This window comes from Podarcis tiliguerta, assembly GCF_965153285.1.
Source record: "Podarcis tiliguerta genome assembly, chromosome: 7".
Lineage (NCBI taxonomy): Eukaryota > Metazoa > Chordata > Lepidosauria > Squamata > Lacertidae > Podarcis > Podarcis tiliguerta.
The window spans coordinates 45,855,920-45,876,050 of record NC_139540.1 but is presented as its reverse complement, the minus strand read 5'-3'; the positions used below and the strand labels follow the sequence as shown (position 1 = coordinate 45,876,050).

General features: G+C 39.5%; 1 protein-coding gene across 2 annotated transcripts in view; it reads left to right on the top strand.

Moving 5' to 3' along the window:
• The first annotated feature begins 865 nt into the window (after nt 1-865).
• Nucleotides 866-20,131, top strand: part of MYOM1 (myomesin 1) — a 67,170-nt gene continuing 47,904 nt past the window's right edge. Inside the window, exons 1-6 of one of the 2 annotated variants that reach the window (XM_083450009.1) lie at nt 866-1,396; nt 3,784-4,192; nt 11,510-11,635; nt 15,090-15,303; nt 16,158-16,315; nt 19,500-19,592. In XM_083450009.1, coding sequence (XP_083306135.1) covers nt 3,822-4,192; nt 11,510-11,635; nt 15,090-15,303; nt 16,158-16,315; nt 19,500-19,592 — 962 coding nt within the window. In that variant the 5' untranslated portion in view covers nt 866-1,396; nt 3,784-3,821. The remainder of the gene's footprint in view (nt 1,397-3,783; nt 4,193-11,509; nt 11,636-15,089; nt 15,304-16,157; nt 16,316-19,499; nt 19,593-20,131) is intronic. The other variant, XM_083450008.1, reaches the window with a different exon arrangement.

Here is a 20,131-nt window from a genome sequence, read left to right as displayed (position 1 = left end):
TGTAGGGAGAAGGTGATAATCATTTGGCAGAAGTCATGGTAGATAAAGACACAACAAAGCCACCACCTACTCCCATTTAAATAGCAATGGGAATGGCTGCCAATATGGATATACAGGGCTGATTCGTTCTAAATACAACAGCAAATACACTCCTGTGTGGATTGGTGAGGGGAAGTTCAAAGCAATAAACATGGATTCAGACCTAATTCAAATATGGACAAAACCTGTCTCATTTCCTAAACCTGCCAGGTTAAGCGCGGTATCCACTCCTTTCATGCACTCTTCAACCAAATCAGTATCTTCAACCTTTTGCTCATTAAAAGGACAATGTGAGAGAAGATACACATTCTGTTTTCAACCAGCAGGTATTCTTTTAGGAAATGAAAAACCATATTCAAATATCTAAATATCCATGCTGTCACATGGAGGTTGGAGCAAGCTTGGTTTCTCCTGCTCCAGAGGCTAGAACCCGAACCAGTGGGTTCAAATTACAAGAAAGGAGATCCTGACTAAACCTCAGGAAGAACTTTCTGACAGTAAGAGCTGTTTGGCAGTGGAACAGACTCCCATGAAAGGTGGTGGACTTTCCTTTCTTGGAGTTTTTTAAGCAGAGGTTGATGGCCCTCTGTCAAGGACACTTTGGTTGAGATTCCTGCATTGCCGGGGGTTGGACTAGATGAACCTCAGAGTCCCTTCCAACTCTACAATTCTATGATTCTATCAGATTATAAAAACTGACAACTTGTTAAGAAATCATAGAATTACCCCCCCCCCCATGAAACCCACAGTTCAGCTTTCCTAATTACCTTCACACTTCCAAATTACCTTCGCTAAATTCAGTTCACAGCAGATATATCAACACTTGTGTTAATAGCATCCTGTGATGGAACTGGGCACAAGAACATTCAGGAGTCCTTATTAATGTCACACTACTGTAACTCTGGCTTCTGTCAGTACAGTGGCAACTTATTTTTAAATTAGGTTTATGGAGCAACAGATTTTCCTTCATTACTTAAACCAATGAATGTCAGTTGCACAACCATGTTGACATCATTTAGGAGCTGGCAGAAGGCTTTAGGACTCAATTTCGTTAGGTTTGAGAGAGGGAAGACTTGTAGCTTGAAGCTGCTGTCATATATTTGCGGAGGGATAGCACTCTGTCTCTCTCCCCCTCTTTGCTGCTGCTATATTTAACAGCCTTTCCAGCCATAAAAGGTTGGGAGTGTTGCTTTCACATTCCACTGACTACAGTCATTATTTTTGTTCTGGACCTGAGGGTCCCTCAACCCTGGTCCTGTCAGCCACTCTGCTGGATTGAACTTTTGCTGGATTTCTCTCTTCTTCTCATTCATCCTTGTACAAGACTGAAATTCTATCATTCTTAATTTGACTACTGGTAAGTATGCAATGTCCAGAGACACTATTTGTCAAACAAATGTATTCTGTATGTTATAAATGTGGACCAGCATTATCTCTCTATTTTCTTCTATTATGGATTCAACAGCAGATTGGAGAAATCTTAAGAGTGAAGCTTCAAGAAAAAACAAAGTAATGCAAAATATTTAGCAGCTCACCTATTGTAACATACCGCTAAAGTACTTTTCAAATGAAACATGAGTTAATGGTGCCACTAGAAAGTTTAGTTGTGTAACAGTTCTCTTCTAAAATGCTTTCTGCTTGTGTGTGATAGTTACTTCAGAATGTCTTCAGATGAAAACAGTTCAAGTGATTAGATTCTCTATGTTTTTCAATATTCCCATAATATTAAAATATTACAGCCCTTGTTAGAGGGGAATACCAACACAATTCACAACCTATGTGCAATGTATTCATTATAATGTTCAAATTATATTATAATGTTATATATATATATATTATAATGTTCGAATTATATTCATTATAATTTTCAAACCCTTGTGCAAACAGCTGTGTGGCACAAGTATGTGTGGCCACTTTCTACACATGCTTTAATGAACATACATAGGCCAGTGAGAAGTCTGCCATCATGATGCTGCTCCTGTTAATGTACATTTATTTAGCCCTACATTAACATATAAAAAGTTAATCATAGTAGTTAAATTATTGACAAATTAGGTATTTTTAGTGCACATGCCTCTGTAAATGTGTGCACACAGAATTACCACGCACACTGAATCTAGCATTTCCAAAGCCTAAGATAAAACTAATGGCCATTCACAAAATGAATAATAATTTTCAAACTGAAGATTGAAGAAGCCTTGTCATTTAATCACTGAGCCGCTAACAGCAGGTGCTCGGGAAAATGCAGCAGAAGAGGCTTAAGGCTGTGTGTGTGTACTGATGGTGGGCGTCAACAAGTGGATCTTGAACAAAGTCATAATTATGTTGGTAGATCTTCAGTGTTGGAAACCTTGGGTTGAACCATGGGCCCTTGATACAGCCTGTTAATTATACTAAGATAAGACACTGCAGTTATGCAAACAATGCATATATAAATAGTGAAGGAAACAGACACACATACAGTGCAGAGCATGAAATAATAAGCACTGTATCAGTTATGTTATATATACTGGAATTAGAATTTGGATTCACACATTTAATTGTGAATGCTAAGGTTCAGAATAACTGGTTTGCAAATGGATGTATTTGGAGTATTGACTCTACTCTGCAGTTTTGCATCTTGGGTCTCTCCAAATGTAACTGTGTGAGATGGTCACAAGAAGATGATTTTGGAATGCAGAATCTGGAATGTAATGTTGAAATCACAATACGAAAATGTGATTTGAAAGTTAGATTTTTTAAAAAACAGAAAAGAAATAGAAAAGAAAAATACACAAAATTTATTTTAATTCTAGAAGAGTTAGACAAAAGATACCTGTACCAAAGTGCTACAAGAGTAACCAGATCCTTTTAAAGAGCAATTTGTGTTTTTCCTAGTAATTGCCACATGGGATGAAACTAATATTTTACTTTTTTCTACAAGTGTCTCAAATTTTCATACAAAGTTATAAAACTCAAAATCTACAGCTGTGTGGACATAAATGTTCTTCTTAACTTCAGATGAATGATGTTCTTCTTATATAAATGGAATGTTAAAATGGATTTTGTGTGCACTTTTTGACTTATGTCCTTGTGAAAGTTTCTTATTCATACATTTAAATACTCATACATGCTGTAACTACTATTTATCATATTTTGCTTGCAGGTAGATGAGCCCAGTGAAGCATAACCATGACACAGGGTGGTATTCAACTAAGTTTTAATTACAATAGTTACATTGAACTAAATGGACCTTATTTAGTCAAGTTGATTAATTTCAAGGGTCTACTCTGAATAAGACATAGTTGAATACCACCCACAATCTTCCCTTCAGTATTTATCTGAATCTATCTTTGTTGGATTAATTATGATCACTGAAAAATTATTGAGCATGTCATACATACATACATACATACATACATAGGTAAACGGTGTTTCCATGTGCTCTGGCTTCTGTCACGGTGTTTTGTTATGCCAGAAGCGGTTTAGTCATGCTGGCCACATGACCTGGAAAGCTGTCTGTGGACAAACCCTGACTCCTTTGGCCTGAAGCAAGATGAGAGCCGCACCCCATAGACACCTTTGACTGGACCTAACCATCCAGGGGTCTGTTACCTCTACCTTTACATACATACATGATTTTATTTGTATGGTAACTTTCCATAGTTAAAATCATGTTCAAGGCAGCTTATGACATTAAAAAATCCCACCATAATGGCATAGTCATACACGCTAGTATTTAACTTGTGGTTGTTGTTTTTACAGAACATCAAAAGTGTGGGCTGAGCTAAGAGAAATCCAGGATGTCTTTACCATTCTACCAGAGGCATCATCAACATTTTGATCGTGCATATCGCCACAAGGAGCTGGAGTCCACTCTAAGTCAGTACCAAAGGGAGGAGAAGCGCAAATCTGCCATCTACACTCATGGATCTACCGCCTATAGTAAGGAAGCTGCACTGGCCTACCACCATGGCCAGCAGTCTGCAGCATCTAGCCATGAATTGGCAGAATCCTATGCCCATGAATCAGCAGCTCACAGTAAAAGATCTTCAGCCCTCAGTCTAGGATCTGAATTGATAAGTAAGAAAACGGAAGCCTACCATCATGGATCTGAGTTGGTCAATAAGAAAGCTGAAGCCTACCGCCTTGGATATGAAACCTACAGTCGAGGGTAGGGTAAAACACAAAATTTTGCTCAGTTGCAAGGAAATGTTTACTCCTTTTTCATTCAGTTCAGTGACAAACACTCCATTGGCTTCAATTGGAGCAGGAGCAGGTTCTGTGATGTATCATCATATGTACAGTCATACCACATGTTAAGTCCACTTCATGTTACGTTCTTTCAGGTTACGTCCTGCGGCGACCCGGAAGTACCAGAAAGGGTTACTTCCGGGTTTCGCCACTCGCGCATGCGCAGAAGCGGCGAATCGCAACCCGCGCAAGCGCAGACGCTCCGCTGCGGGTTACGCTCTTTTCATGTTGCGAACAGGCCTCTGGAACAGATCCTGTTTGCAACCAAAGGTACCACTGTATTTCTTTGCTGGAATAATTTGCTATTCTTACACTTTACAGTCTTTCCACAAAGGTATGGTATTTGTCTCTTCTATGGGTCTTCTGAGGGCCAGCCTAGATATTACACAGGCAAAGACATGCAGCAGTTTGCTGCAGAGATTTTGAAGAAGGCTTGGAAGCTTGGAAAGAGCTCCTTAACCCTTTCCCCTTCAGCCATCACCCTTCCCCCCAGCTTCTTTTCAATGCAGGATGAAAATGTATGTATTTCCACCCCCATGGGTGAAATGGGGCCTTGATTTTGATTGGAATAATGGCTGGAGGGAAATGGTTTCATTAGCTCCTCCTCCCACAGTTCCTCAGCTCAGGCTGTCCTCACATGAGGGAGTTACATTTATTTATTTATTTATTTATTTATTTTATTTCATAAAATTTATACACTGGTTGATTGTAAAAAACACAAAAAAGAAAACTTCAAAGTGGTTTACAAATTTATATGTGATTTGCTGTTTCCATGTGTGCATTTGTACACCCTCATCCACACATGAACATTTTCAGTTTTATGCCTCTGAAATCTATCTCATTGTTTCTCTGTCCACATTGGTAGGTGGTGCTTGGTGGTACGTATTCATGCTGTGTGATGGTTGTCTCCTCCCCTCAGTTAGCACTTCCCTTTCTGGAAACCTGAGGTCCATTGTCGGAATGCGCACATGTATTTGTTTATCTGCACACATGCGCTTTTAAAGCATTTTTTTAACCCACAAGTTTTTCAATATACCAGATTGCCAAGCTGAATTCTTTCTTTTGGGCTGATGGAAACAAAATGGAAGTAGGGTGTGTGATGATAGGTAGAACCCAGCATGTGAACACACATGTAAAATAACCTGTCCACACAATGCACCCACAGTTGGGTAATATGCAATTATATATGGTGTTTTCTTCCCTTAGCAGATTATCTGCAGATTAGGACAATCCAAATTTAATTTCTTTTGGGGGGTGGGAATGCAGGCTGCCACTTGGATGAGAGAACAGTATGGTGTGGATGCCAAAAAATATAGACACAGATGCAACTTCAAATCTACATTAAACTTCAGTGTGAATGAGCCCTCAAACACACAGTCTTCCATTAACTTTTCATAAGAAATAGAAAACACTGGAAGAATGTTACATACATCTGCCTGCCCATAAGAGGGTTAAGAGCATGGTTTTCTCTATAATATAGTAGGAAAATTGAAACAGATGTGATGAATCTAGATGTTTGCTAGTTGTCTTAAATAAACATGCATGTAAAATAAATATACACCAGCCTTAATTGATAGCAGAATAGCCAAAGATAGTAATTTAAGTATCTGAGGATGGGCAAGGACCAATCATGATGCCATCAACGCTGCCTGTATTCTGTATTCTGACCACTGAAAGAAGTTGGCACTGAAACTGGAAATCCAATACCGTTGTGAAATCCCATTAAAATGTCCTCTTTCTCAGCAGGTTTTAAAAAGTTATCTTGCCAGAAGTAATTATCTAATTGTTTGTGATTGGGATTTAGGCTGGTATGTGCTTACTTGGACTGAAGTGCTCAGTATGTGACCTTTATAACTGAATTGCTGGTGTTGATGAAAGTATGATTCCATTCATTATTTAACTGTTGTTTCAGCTTTGGCAAAGAGTTTTAAGTACAGTAGTGAACAATCAAGGTTGAACTCGATTCCTGCAAAAATAATTGCTCTTAAGTGATTATATTTACAGGATTATTTACTGCAAAAATGTCTTCTTCAAGTCAAGATTCTTACATTTTATTTTTGCTCTTTCCTGCCATTCTATAGTATAGGTTGCCAAGCCTTTTCGGACCTGTGGGCACATTTTGAATTTTGCGGGAGCGCTGGAGGCTCCAGTCACAAAACAACTGCTATGGGGGATGGGTGGCCTAACACAAAATGGCAGCCTTAGGAAGTATGGCATAACAGAATTAAAGAGATAGCCCACCCTGAAAACCTTGTGCTTACCATGGGAAGTCTGATATGTCCTGCTCTTCCGGATTGTGATGATCAAACAATATTGATTTCGCACATGCACACGGTGGTTTTGGCTCTTATGGTGATTTACTCATCAAAGTCTATAGCCACACACCAAAGCATTTTGTGTCTAGGCCAAAGGGAATTCCAGCAGCCAAGAAGTATAAATAAAGATGTTCCCTTTTACATGCCATGAACTATGTCATTAGTCATCAGTTTAGGTATGGAGAAGAATATTTGGTCATTTGATTCCTAAGTAGAAGATCCTTAAAGCTTAGAGCCAGCTGCTGAAAAATAGGGTCTTAGTAATCACAGCATCCTTTTCTGAGTGTTCACAGACTGATAGTTTAATTATCAGTTCTAGGGCCTTTCCTGGTACAGTGGTACCTTGGGTTAAGAACTTAATTCGTTCTGCAGGTCCGTTCTTAACCTGAAACTGTTCTTAACCTGAGGTACCACTTTAGCTAACGGGGTCTCCCGTTGCCACCGAGCCTCCGCAGCACGATTTCTTGAAGCAAAGTTCTTAACCCGAGGTACTATTTCTGGATTAGTGGAGTCTGTAACCTGAAGCATCTGTAGCCTGAAGCGTCTGTAACCCAAGGTACCACTGTATCGCTGTCAAGCTTTCTTATGTTTTGCTCAGTGCCTACAAGCCATCAAGTGGTTTAGGACATAATCTGAACTGTGTGTTTATTTTTGTTTATAGTAAAAAATATGTATCTTTTTTTCTTTATATATTAGTCCAAAGCAGCTATATACCTTGTGTTTCAATGTTTGATTCATGCTTATTCAGCAAGCTTCTCTAATGTGCTAAATACCTTGCACAGATCTTTATGTGCCCTAAACCTGTTCATGGCTTATGGCCAACATTTGGAAGGCTCTCAACTTGACCCTACAGTCGAGGACACCTTAATGTCAGATAATCTTACCCAATCCAGTGCATGGAATAAAGCTAGGCTACTTCATTCATTTGTCATGTGGCAGACAAAGCAAAGTTGTGGAAGAAGGGACAGGAGAAAAACTTCATTCATTCAGTAAAATTATCAGTCTTTTGAAGGGTTCTTATTCATCTTTTCTACTAAATCAGATCTGTCTAAATATGTTTGTCACTTAGGAGATAGAATATGAAATAGCTGAGTCTCCAACCTTAGACTAGTAGGGCAATCTCTAGGGGGATCCTGTTACTCTTCTTGATCTGGCAACACAGCACATGCTTCGCCTTTCTGAAAGGAATTTTTGCATTTATTATTATTTAGAAGGAAAGCCTGTTTCACAGAGTAACATACTATGTTAGATCTGAAGAAGCAGGAATCAAACTCTGCTTGTCAAAGGTATTGCGTCTTCCAGGCTTTTTCATTGCTTACCATAAGCAGTCTGTTTGCAGCAAATGTCTTAAAAATCCTGAAACTGTACATCAATTTGTAATATGAACATACCCAGGGTTCCCCCCTTCTAAGCAGTTTTTCAAAAGTTGCTAACTGGCTTTAGCATTCTAATTCTAAAATCTCTCAATGCCTTAGCATTCAGCTAAATTTAACCATAGGTCATCATAATATGTAGTGACATAAGAGCATCCAAATTAATAACATCTAGGGGACCATAGTACAATTTGTCTTCTCAGCCCTGATGAGACATGAATACATTTCACATTGTCAGGTGATATTCTAAACCAGTGGCTCTGAATGTCAGTCTCAGATGTTCCTACCTATGGTAATTAAATTTATGAAGCAATATAGGGCTGCTTCAGGCATTTCGTATATGACTCAAAATCCTTTGTGAATTATTCTAGCAATCCTCAAATAAATATAAGAACAGAATGATCATAGGTGTTGTTTGGCCGCAATAGCCATGACTGTTGGGTACTTCTCATTTAGAAATATAGTGTTTGCTGCCACTCAGTAACTTATGCGCAGGACTCAAGCACTATGTGCATACTCAGCAGTGACTAGGATCACTGGTGTGAATAGCCAAGTAATGTATGAATTGGGCAGGACCAGAGTTGAAAATCAAGTTTCTTTCCCAATGAATACATATCATCCTGTTGTAAGTCGATCTTACATACAGATGTTAGAGTAAGCTGTTATTTTTGATGCTATATAGAAACAACACCATTGCTTTTGCAAACAAGTTATAGGCCCTTGGCCTTCCTCCTTGTGCCCTGAAATGCTTCCTAAAACCATTTATTTATTTATTTAAGATCATTTATATCCTGCAATTCTGCTAAAAGATATATAATGGGATTGAGAGTAGCTTAAACCGATACAGATTTACTCAGAAGTAAGTCCCATTGAGCTCAGTGCAGGGGCGGAGGAAGGGATGTGTGGTGGGGGTGGACCACCCCGGGTGTCTTCGCTGGGGGGGGGGTTGACATTTGGTGCGCTGCCTTCACGCGACTCCCAAGCCTACCCCGAGCCGTCGGGGAAAGGGGAGGAGCTGCACCGACTTGCTGGCGGCATTCCCCCCTTCCCCCTTTGTTTTGACAGCTGGGGGAGGCTTGGGAGTTGTGGGTAGGCAGCACACTGAATGTCCACCATGGGCAGCTCACTCTGCCCCTGGCTGCAGGGTGCGTATGCGGCTCCGTGCACCCAAACGGCTATCCCGCACCTGGGAGGGCACCCTCCGCCCACTTGGCTGTGCGCTCCACCCCCCTCAGGAGCGTGGCCGCCCTGGGCAGCGTGGGCATATCAATCCCAGATAAATGCTTATAGGATTACCACCTGAGGTATCGGCAGACTAACTATAAAAGTTTCTAAAAACAGTTTTCTCATAGTCCCTTGGGTCCAGGCTCACTAGAGGTCCATAGACAGAGAAGCTTCTAGATTCTCCAGAGTAGATTTTAAAATATTGCCCTTCAGTGAAGGATGTTGCAACCAGAGCTTCTTACCTGGTATGTGGAACTGAATCTCCCCAGAGCAGGACCTATCACACTTTCTTTGCTCTCTGGTTTCAGGGACAACAGCCTCATGACCTTTCAGTAACTGTTAGCCAAATTGTGTGTTTGTGTGGCCAAACATCATCTGCATTTTACTGTCAGGTGGACCATACCCTCCAACATTTCTACGATGAATATAGGGAGGTCCCATTCCTTAATGATAATTTTACTGTTTATACCCCACACATCTTACCGGGTTTCCCCAGTTACTATGGGCTGCTTCTGACATATATAAAAGCATTTTTAAAAACCGTTCCCTATACAGGATGGCCTTCAGACGGCTCGGGGGTCAGATAACTCCATACCCTCCAACATTTCTCCAATGAAAATAGGGACATCCAAAGGAAAAATGGGACATTCCGGGATCAAATCAGAAACTGGGATGGATTCTCTAAATCAGGGACGTCCCTGGGAAATAGGGACACTTGGCGGGTCTGGGGGACTCCCCAGATTCAGGAGCTGGCACAAATAGCTCCATTGCATTGGGTTTCCCCTTTCACTAATATCCACAATCTAGCAAAAAATAGTTACAGCATGGCTTTATATTTAATCAGTGCTCACATTTCTGTACTTCTTCTGAAGAAATGCTACTCAGAATATTTATGATATAAACAGTGTAATCCTTTGTGTATCTACTCAGAACTAAGCCCCATTTTCAGGAGTGCTTACTCCCAAATGTGTGCATTGGATTTCAGTCTAGGTATGTAATAAGCATATGCAGAAGTAGCTAGGACTAAATCCAACTGAACAAGTGGTACTTATTTGTAACTAGACATGCATAAACTTAGGCTGCTTGTTTCTGTTCTCTTTTCTGTTTCCCTCTGGAAAATCTAAGTACAGTGGTACCTTGGGATGCGAATGGGATCCGTTCTGGAGCCCCGTTCACATCCTGAAGCGAACACAACCGGTGACAGTGCAGGCTGCGTTTTGCTGCTTCTGCGCATGTGCATGACGTCATTTTGACCATCTGCGCATGCGCGCGCAGCAAAACCCGGAAGTAACGCGCTCCGTTACTTCCATGTCTCCATGGAGTGCAACCCGAAAATATTTAACTTGAAGCACATTTATCCTGAGGTATGACTGTAATAAGATGAAGAAGGTGTTCGAATTGAATTTAGACCCATAAAGATCATTCTAGTGATGGCATAACAGTATGAGCAAGTTATATTTTTTAAAAAGTGATATGAAACAATAGTTTTCAAAGTACAGAAATTTGAGCTTTGACCCTTGGTATTCTTTAAGATTTATTTAAAAAAAAAATGCTGCTTTTGTTATGAGAAGCACAGTGAGGATAGATGAGAAGCAAATTGTAAGTAAGTAAATAAGTAGTTGCACGTTAAGCGCAGTTCATATCGTGATTTGCTTACACAAAGATTACTTGGTGGTTAGACTGTGTCCAACCTTTATTAACCATTTATTATACTTTTATGGGACAGTTATATGACAATAAACATTCGTTCTGCAATTATCTGGATTTACTTGTGGGGTGTTTACCCATCTTCCTGCAAATAATTTGTTTATTGCACACTTTTCCATGCATTTCCCATCACATTAAAAAGTCCATGCTTTTTAAAAAGCAGAATTGTTGCAGTAATGTGACAGAGTGCTTTAATGCACTTTAATTGCAGAACCCAAAAGTTCCAGTAAGCGTTTGAATCCCTTTTGCAAAATAGTAACAGTGGAAGCTCCTTAGCTGTTGCTAATAATAAGGAGTAATCTAGATTTGAGTTTTTTCCTGTTGATGGTATTAAAGACAGTGCTCAGATGGACAGAATAAAAACAAAAAACTCATTATTGTATATAATTTTGCCAATACTGAATTGACCATTATATCTTTGTGTTTTTCCATCTATTTTTCTATGTAGTTTTTTGCCTGCTTCCCCAATGTTCACCTTGTATACTTGTAGATAAGCAGATGCCCTGATATATTTAATGTATCTTTTATGTTTAGATATGGTTTTCTAAGGCATATGCTTGTAAATCTAATTGTATATGCAGTGTCTTTATAAATCTGATAATATTACTTTTCTTTCAGAAAAATGTTGGACGATTATTCTTTCAAGATAAGTCCCAAAGCAAAGCGGGCTAGGCAGAGTATATTGTCAGAAGAAGAGAAGGAAAACACAGCTATTGAGTATGTAGTACCTGTATTCAGAGGAAGGTATGTCTCTTTTTCATTGATTTGTGGACAGGAGCAGGGATAAAGAGCATGGTTTGTCTGTGTATCTTTGTAATGGATTTGCTGCTCACATCTGGAAGAAAAGTAGTTGATACATGTAGATTTATATAAGGGCCATATTGGTTATCCCTGATATATGTGATGTGGTAGGTTTGTGTTGTGGTGAAAATGAGCGTGACTCTCAACATTTCTACATAGAAGCTAAATCAAAACCAGAACATTTTCATTGCTTTCCCCCTGTGATATGATACAGTTGTTGACAACTGCTATCCATCTGTCTCGAGAGACAATGGAATATGCCTCTGGGGGTGAAGTCAAACTGCTATGTTTGCAGCACTGAAGTGCCTTCCTTGGGGCACAAGCCTGGTGAGTGTCTATGGAGGTCCTGGGCTGCCCATACGACAGGACCCCTCTCTGGGCCTCACGGATGTGGTCCAAAGGAGTCTTAGGAACTCAGCTTTGGATTTTTGTAGGGTGTATTCCTTAGCCCTTTCTTCTGCCAAAAAAATCCCCTAGATGGGCTACCTTCCCAGGTTGATGTGCCCCATCGGCCCCTTACTTCCTTCTACAGCAGAAACTACCTTCTTGACTATTGAACTCACTATTTGTGTTGTCTGCTCAATCTGCTGGAGTTTGTCTTCACGTGTGGGGGAAGTCCCTAATTTGCCAAGGGTTTCAGACCCATCAGCTACCCTCACCTGGTTTACCCAGCCAGTCAAAGCCATTCCTGGAGTGTGGCTGCTGTCGCATGATGAAAGCTTCTAGGAGACACAAGTGAGAGCTGAGTACAGGGTGGGGACCAAAGGTAGACAAACTACCCCAGAAGAAGCACAATGTTCCCCCACCTGAAAGGACATTGATAAGAAGACCTGCTGGAAATATAGTCAGTAGACACATGGATGGGACTGAATGTATATCTTGTAAGAGTGGTTGGACAAATCATGTCTATGACACTAGCATAGCTTGTGCATGTTTAACGTTTTTCCGGGGTGTAGTATTTCATCTTGATGTTCTTCCTCACATCACTTTTGATTGGTGCCTTCTATGCATGACTAATTGGGGGCATCATAGGTGCCTTTAAGGTTGCTGCTAGGGGAGCATAGGATTTCAACTACATTGCACTGGCATTAACACAGCTGAAACATTGCGTTAAGAGTACACTCCTTTTCTCTCTTATTATTAAGTCCACAGGCAGGCACATTTAAGATTGAAGAGTACAATGCACTTTGCAGTGTGAGAGAGAGAGTTTTGGTGCTTATGCAGAAGAAATATATTGTGATAACAGCTGGCGCAGGCATACCCTTAAATACAGATGTAGAGTAGCCAGTTGTCTTTAGACTCTACCAGTCCTGTAGGCATGCTTGGGATTTATATATGGGGGTTAAGTGATGGAATAGGAATTCCTTCACCATTATCACCACTACTCTGCTCTCATTAATATTTCTTAAAGTGTTGAAAAGCTCACTTGATCCATTGTTATATGGTTGCACAAATTTGACATACCATCTATGCTTTTGTGTCAGAATGGGACATGCTGTTTCACACCATTTCTGTCTATTTATTCTCTGAAGGATAAGAGTCCAGACTCATTTTCCATGTGCAAATTATAAATCATATCTGCATTCTCTTACAAGGACAGCTTGCACCTTTCCATTAACAGATGATTTGCCAGAGAGAGGCAGTGTGTTTTTTAAAAAAATGATTACATCAGAAAGCTATCTAGAGATATAACACATTAGCTGCCCAGTATTCTGGTTGGAAGCCAACAGAGTTGGGCTTGGGGCCTGCAATATATGCATTCATAAGCAAATAACTTTTTAAAAAGTTAATTTGTAGCTCATTTCATAACTTTACACAACTTGATTTATCTCTGATTTACTGGTCTGAGCCAGCAATCTCTTCCTATGTTCCTAACCCTGTTGTATAAGATGATATATCTGCACACATTAATATAATCATAAAAAGCCTTTATACAAGTCTACACTGTACTTTAATAGTTCTTTAAAAGCATGCTGTATCCAAAAGCAGAAATTGACCCCAATTCATGGGTTGGATGGATTTGATGTTTTTAGTGGTGATCAAGTTATACATTGTAAAGAGCCATGTACCATGCTAAAGAGTTTCATTTGAATGAGATTGCAGTCAAGCATAAGTATGCACGAGTACTAGTTAATGCATGAAGGAGTTACGATAATAGAGCTGGGTTCCTAGACTGAGCTAGGTCATACCCCTTCTTATCTGATGTTCCATCTCTCTTCTTGACCTGCTACTTGACCTGCTGGAGGGTGAGTTAGGCTCACATTTTGAATCCAGGCACTCAGCCAATTCTTTATTTACCCCACACATGTGGGATTCATATTTTCCTCCCACATCGTGAAATCCACCCACCCATTCCTTTAACAATAGTTTGAAGCAAACCATTGTTGATTTTTGTTGGAAGGGGGGACAATGCTGTGGTCCTTAATGTAAAATTCTATTTAGAGATAGGTTTGAATGGAATGGATAAGAGAACACTGCAATCACTTATAGATTAATGTTCTGGAAACAGGAATTAATTTGCACCAGAGCTACTAGAGTTCAACCCTGACACACATTTCCAAGGCTAAGAATTAACTGTAGTACAGAGGGAGCCAATGTAGTGCCCTCTAGATGTTGTTGCACTACAGCTTTCATGAGTATGAACCACCATGGCCAAAAGTCAGGGGTGACCGAGGCTGCTGTCCAACAACATCTGGAGGATGCCACCTGGGCTATCCCTTTTGCTACAATATGTAGATAAGGGAGGATTAACCTGACCCTTAACATGTAGACCAGAGCTTTCCAAACTTTTCATGTTGGTAACATACTTTTAGACATTAATCATTTCGCAACACAGTAATTCAGTTTTACTAACAAACCAGAGATTAAACTAACCCCTTTTCTGCCCCAGGATGAGCTTGATGAGCATTATCAAAACACACCTACACACTGCAGCCAACACACTAATGTGTCATGACACACAGTTTGGAAAGCTCTGATGTATATTTCATAGATAAGTGAAGGAGTCTTGGCATCCCCCTTTCTAGACGTTAAGCACCAATGACAGGCAAGCTATAATATAATTAAGTGTGAGATGTGTTTTGTTTTTAACTTGGTTGCTTTATTACATGTTTTAAATATAATTGCACTACTTTTAGCTGTAATTGGAAAAGCTGTGTCCAAAATAAAATACTGTGTCAGATTTTCAGAGCCATAATGAACTGAAAGCATGTACATTGAGCATTTTGATTCACCCACTTGTCTTTTCATTTTTACCTTTCTTCACTTCAGATGGTGGTTATCATAATAGAAATCCAAGGAGACCTTGTAGAGAAGGTCCATTGCCTGTAAAATGGAATAGGCTGAACTAAATAAAATATTTTGTCTTCTATTCAATGTAAAAATATATATATTGCAGACAGACCTATATCAGCGGGATTACAGACACAGAAGAAGAAAGAATAAAGGAAAGTGCTGCATATATTGCAAGAAGGAACCTTATGGCAGCTGGGGAAGGAATTACTGTAGCCAAAAAGGAAACTTCATCTTCTATGGAAGAACAAACACATCAGAAGAAGTCAAGAAAAATAGCAATACAAGAGACAGCAGAAGAAATGGTTCTAAAGAAAACGGTACTACAGCTATGGAATAATGCTTCTGTTGTTGTTGTAAAAGAACTGTAGGAAACATAACTAAAGCCATAGTTAAGCACATTTGTGACCTTTGATTTCAGAGGGAAATATTCAAACTGCTGAATTCATTTCTTGATTGGTTACCAAAATCAATGGGACCCTATCTCTAAGCACATTCCCTAAAATAGAACCTTACACAAGCTCCTTTGTTGTTCACATCCAGCCCTTTTTTCTACCTTTCTCTCCCAGGCGTACCAAAATCTTTCCTTACCACTCTGAGATCCATCTTCATCTGCCCACCTCCCAGCTATGCACCTATTCATATAGCTTCACTCTGTCCACCATATGCTTTTCCCAGATAGCCCAGTTTCAAGGACCCCCTAACAAGAGTTGTGCCATTCCTTACATTCACATTGGACTGCCTTGATATTTGAGCCTCGGGGAAATTGCTAGGATTCTCAGTTAAACCTATAATCCCCAATGAGAAAATAAGTAAAAAATATTTACCCCATCTAATATGCTACAGTTCATACAAGTAGCCCAGGGCAGGTGACAAAGTTCAGTTTCTTGACAACTTCCATAAACTTTACTTCTGAGTAAGTGCACTCAGCTAATTATCAGGAAATCTCAAACAACCCCCATGTTTTTATTTTAAAAGTTGGTCCTTTTGTAAAATTATAGCATCATGCAACAAGCATAGTTATTTCCTCTCTACTTGTTCTAGAGTAGCCTTATAGAGTTGTCTGCAGCATACCAGATTGGGTAAGGTTGTTGTAAACAAAAATAATGTTTCCCTGTTATAAAACTATAGTGTGTCCAGGTGATAAAGTTTAAGATGATTCTTTGCCTTGCAGTTAAGTGATAAGATAGAATTCCACAGAAAGTTAAATGAAGACAAACTGTTACATGCTCCTGAATTTGTTATCAAACCTCGTTCCCACACTATCTGGGAAAAACAGAATGTCAAATTACACTGCACTGTGACTGGCTGGCCAGAGCCTCGTGTTACATGGTAAGCTTCTTTCTTTATCAGCACTGCATGTTGTTGATTATATATGTGGGTTTAAAATGGATAATATGAAAATAAAACTCAAGCTTTTTTTGCATTGAGAGAGATAAAACTGACCAGAAGGCTTGAAATGTTCTCCAGTCTGTAAGCCATCATTTTGGACAATGCCACACTGCTTTGTGCGTGCATAAAGCCATTCACACTGGTGAATTTGTATATTTCATTTTTGAATTTGAATCTTAATCTGTACTTCGTTATGATTGCTGACACACCCTGAGCAGAGATGATAATAGTACCTTTGATGTGAAACTGGAGTGTGTGTGGATTGGGCAAAGGAACTGCACACACAGGAGCCCTTGTACACACTGTAATCTTCCAAGTATCGGGAGCTGCAGTGCGCATATCAAGTCCATACTCTTGTGCATAAACAATTCAATTAGTCATTCAATCTGTATTCCATCTTTCAATACTGAAAACAAATCCAAGCCTGACTTACAATATACAAACTGGGAGGTTTTGGTAAATCATGGTTGATCACTGGGTTCCTTTCCTTAGCGTTGGTAAAATCAAATCCAGTCCCCCCCCCCCCCGCCCCTGCCTCCATTGTTGCACAATCTGCAGAATGGATGACATAGTTTTCTCAGTGAGGCTGTATGTTTCCCCAGCAATTTGACATGAACCCCAAAAACTTTTGACCTGAACCCCAAAAAAGGGGGGTAGATCACTGCCAGTTTTTAATTCTGTAAGTAGGTCGCAGTCTCTTGGGAGTTGGCCACCCCTGGTATATATCAATATGTATGGTTTAGAAATCCATGTAATAATGTACTTTATTGGGATTCCATTAGGTGTTTAGGCGGCAGTTCCATCCAAACTTACTTGCAAGTAAGCCCCACTGAATGCAATGAAACTTGCTTTGGAGTAAATATGCATAGAATCGCACTGTGTGCATTTAGCTCCCAATGGAAAGAATGAGGGAGGGTCTGAACAGGTGTTTTGCTTTGGGATACCAAATGCAGTGAACCTGATCTGACAGCTCTTGTTCATCATTGATTAAACAAATGTCATGCATGTACTTGAAGTGTACTGCAATAATACAAGCACAGAGAAATTACAAGAGCTGTGGGTGAACAGGCTGTAGCGGCCTCTTCTGAGGAATTCCTTATATTGCATTGGGATGCGTTTCATTTAATCATGCTGCTTTATGGGTTTCAATGAAAAAAGATATGGAAACTCCAGGATATTTGAGACTCTCGGCAGTTAGTGCAAACTATTAGTACACAGTAAGAGTAGGAGTGTTGCAACCCCAGATTAGCAAGTGATTTACCTCTCCTGGAATTTTCCTCATCAGAGATTAAATGGTCCATCTTAAATGTGCAGCTTTTTATTTATATCTGGACATAAATATATTTATTGTCTGAGCCAAGCGCACTGCTTGGTTTTCGTCACATCTCTGCAGGTTGCCTTAACAAGGACATGGAATAACTGCAGCATCTCATACAGAGCAGCTGAAAAAGTGGGAAAGGTTGTTCCTGTTTTGCTGCAGTGAAATTGCTCCTTGCTTTCCCCTAGAATCATAGGATTGTAGAGATGGAAGTGACCCTGAGGGTCATCTAGTCCAACTCCCTGCATTCAGGAGGCACAAGTTTCCTCTGTTTTATACATGTGTATATGTTCTATACACATGTACTAAGTCTAAGTGCAGTATAAATGCCAAACAACAAATAATTTGTGAAGGTATCATTCCCGACTTTGTCTTAAAGTTCAGCACCATTTATATTTAACATGTGCACCTGTGTGCACTAGTCTAAATTGTCCATCACAGAAGGTGCTGACAGGCAGCCTTTTATGTGAAGATTGATAGAAGAGACAGATTTAGTTGTAACTTTGTTTTGGAAGAGCTAAATATAACACTGCTAGCTGTTCAACAAGGTGTCACTTTATTGTTTGTTGAAATGGACTGGGTCTCCTGATTTTTGTTTTTGAATCAAGTGGGGGAAATGACAGTATTAAAAATAGCTTAGGTGATGAAATATGCAGATGGTTCATTCACTTATGCCGCAAATCAAATGAAATAGCTTGGATCAATACGTGTGTGTGTGTATACACACACATATATATATGAAAACTGATATTTCATATTTAACCATCATATTTCTTTATATATGTATTTATGGCCCCCCTTTCCATCAAATTATCTACCAGCCAGCCTACATCCAAATAAAAATAAACTGTGCTAAAACCAACGTAATTACAGCACAGAGCAAATAACAACAAACCATTAAAGCTAAATGGGTAAGGGGAATCCAGGAACATCACCTATCTGCTTCCTTAAAAGTGCTATAAACAAAGAAAGCTTGCTGCCTAAGGACAATAGGTACATGTACTTTGAATAAGAAATCAACCTTGGCTCTGTATTGTGTAATCACCCACTAGACCTAAGAATGTTGGCGAAACACAGAGAAGAACCTTTTTATCTTCCATACAAAATTGTATGGAAGAATGTTGTTTTAAGTTATGCTGGGCAGATGCTATTTAGAGCTTCAAAACTCAGTAGCAAAACTTTGGGTCCAGAAATCTACTGGAAACCAGCAAAATTGCCAAAAAATCACCACAATGTTTTTATGTGGAAAGTTCAGGTTAAAACACTTGCTGCCATATCCTAGACCATCCACGGTGGCCAAATAGTATTCAAAGGCAGGTCCACAAAGAGCAGCAGTCAAACTTTAACAGAAGCAGTTCATGTGTGACAGTGGCCACATCCTCAGTTTATTCAGTTTTATGTGTTGAGTAATGGCTGTGTTGTAACACACTGAAATCAGGAGATATTAAAATGGATGTATCCATGATTAATGTCAAGATAATATAATCAAGCAAAGTTTTGCTGCACTCATTTTTCCTGCTCTGGCTAGAACCCAAATCGTGTGTACAGTATAATGGATGCTGTGTGTACAGTTCCCCTGCCCAATTCCTATGTGTACAAGAATTCTCAGTTAGATCCTACAAATACTGTCAATCAGGTGCCAGAATGCAAAGCAGGTCATTAAATTTAGTGCCTCCCACTCTGACAGCTGATGGGTGATACTCTGATAATCTAACTGGGTTCTGTATTGGGATACATGCTATTTTGCAAATCTATACATTGTTTTATTCATAGTTCATGCACCATTTTAATACTGTTTTTTCTTAGGTACAAAAACCATGTTCCCATCAATGTCCACATTAATCCTGGCAAATATGCAATCGAAAGTCGGTATGGGATGCACTCTCTGGAAATAAACAAGTAAGGGAATAGCAGTACAGTTTATTATTGTTCCTGCTGATTCAGAACTGGGTACTAATTGCCAGCATATATGTAATGTGTGTGTGTTGCTTATGAAGGTGCTGTTATAAAGCTACCAATATCAAAAAAGATGTATATGCTGAAACAGAAACTGTTCTGGGGGGTTTTCAGCTGGATTGAGTCTCTTATTAACAAATCTAGACTAGATTTGATGGCCTTTACACTACTTGATTGATCCATTTTTTTCTACTACTGTATAATCAAAATTAATTCTCTGATCTAGTGTTGTTACCCCTATTGTATTTGAGCATGTAATTTCTTGTAGTTCAAATAGAACCACTAATTGCTGGACAATTTGCCCTCTAGTATCTGGCTATGGAAAGGGAACTGCAGTGTTATTTCTTCTGTGAGCTTGGATTGCTGTTTTGGCTGCAATTTATCCTGTTTTAAGTAATCTACCGGTAATCATCCCTTCATGGGGGCTTTTAGATTTTGATTAAAAGCGTTTCTGAGCTTTCAAAATCAGTCTTTCTCACACT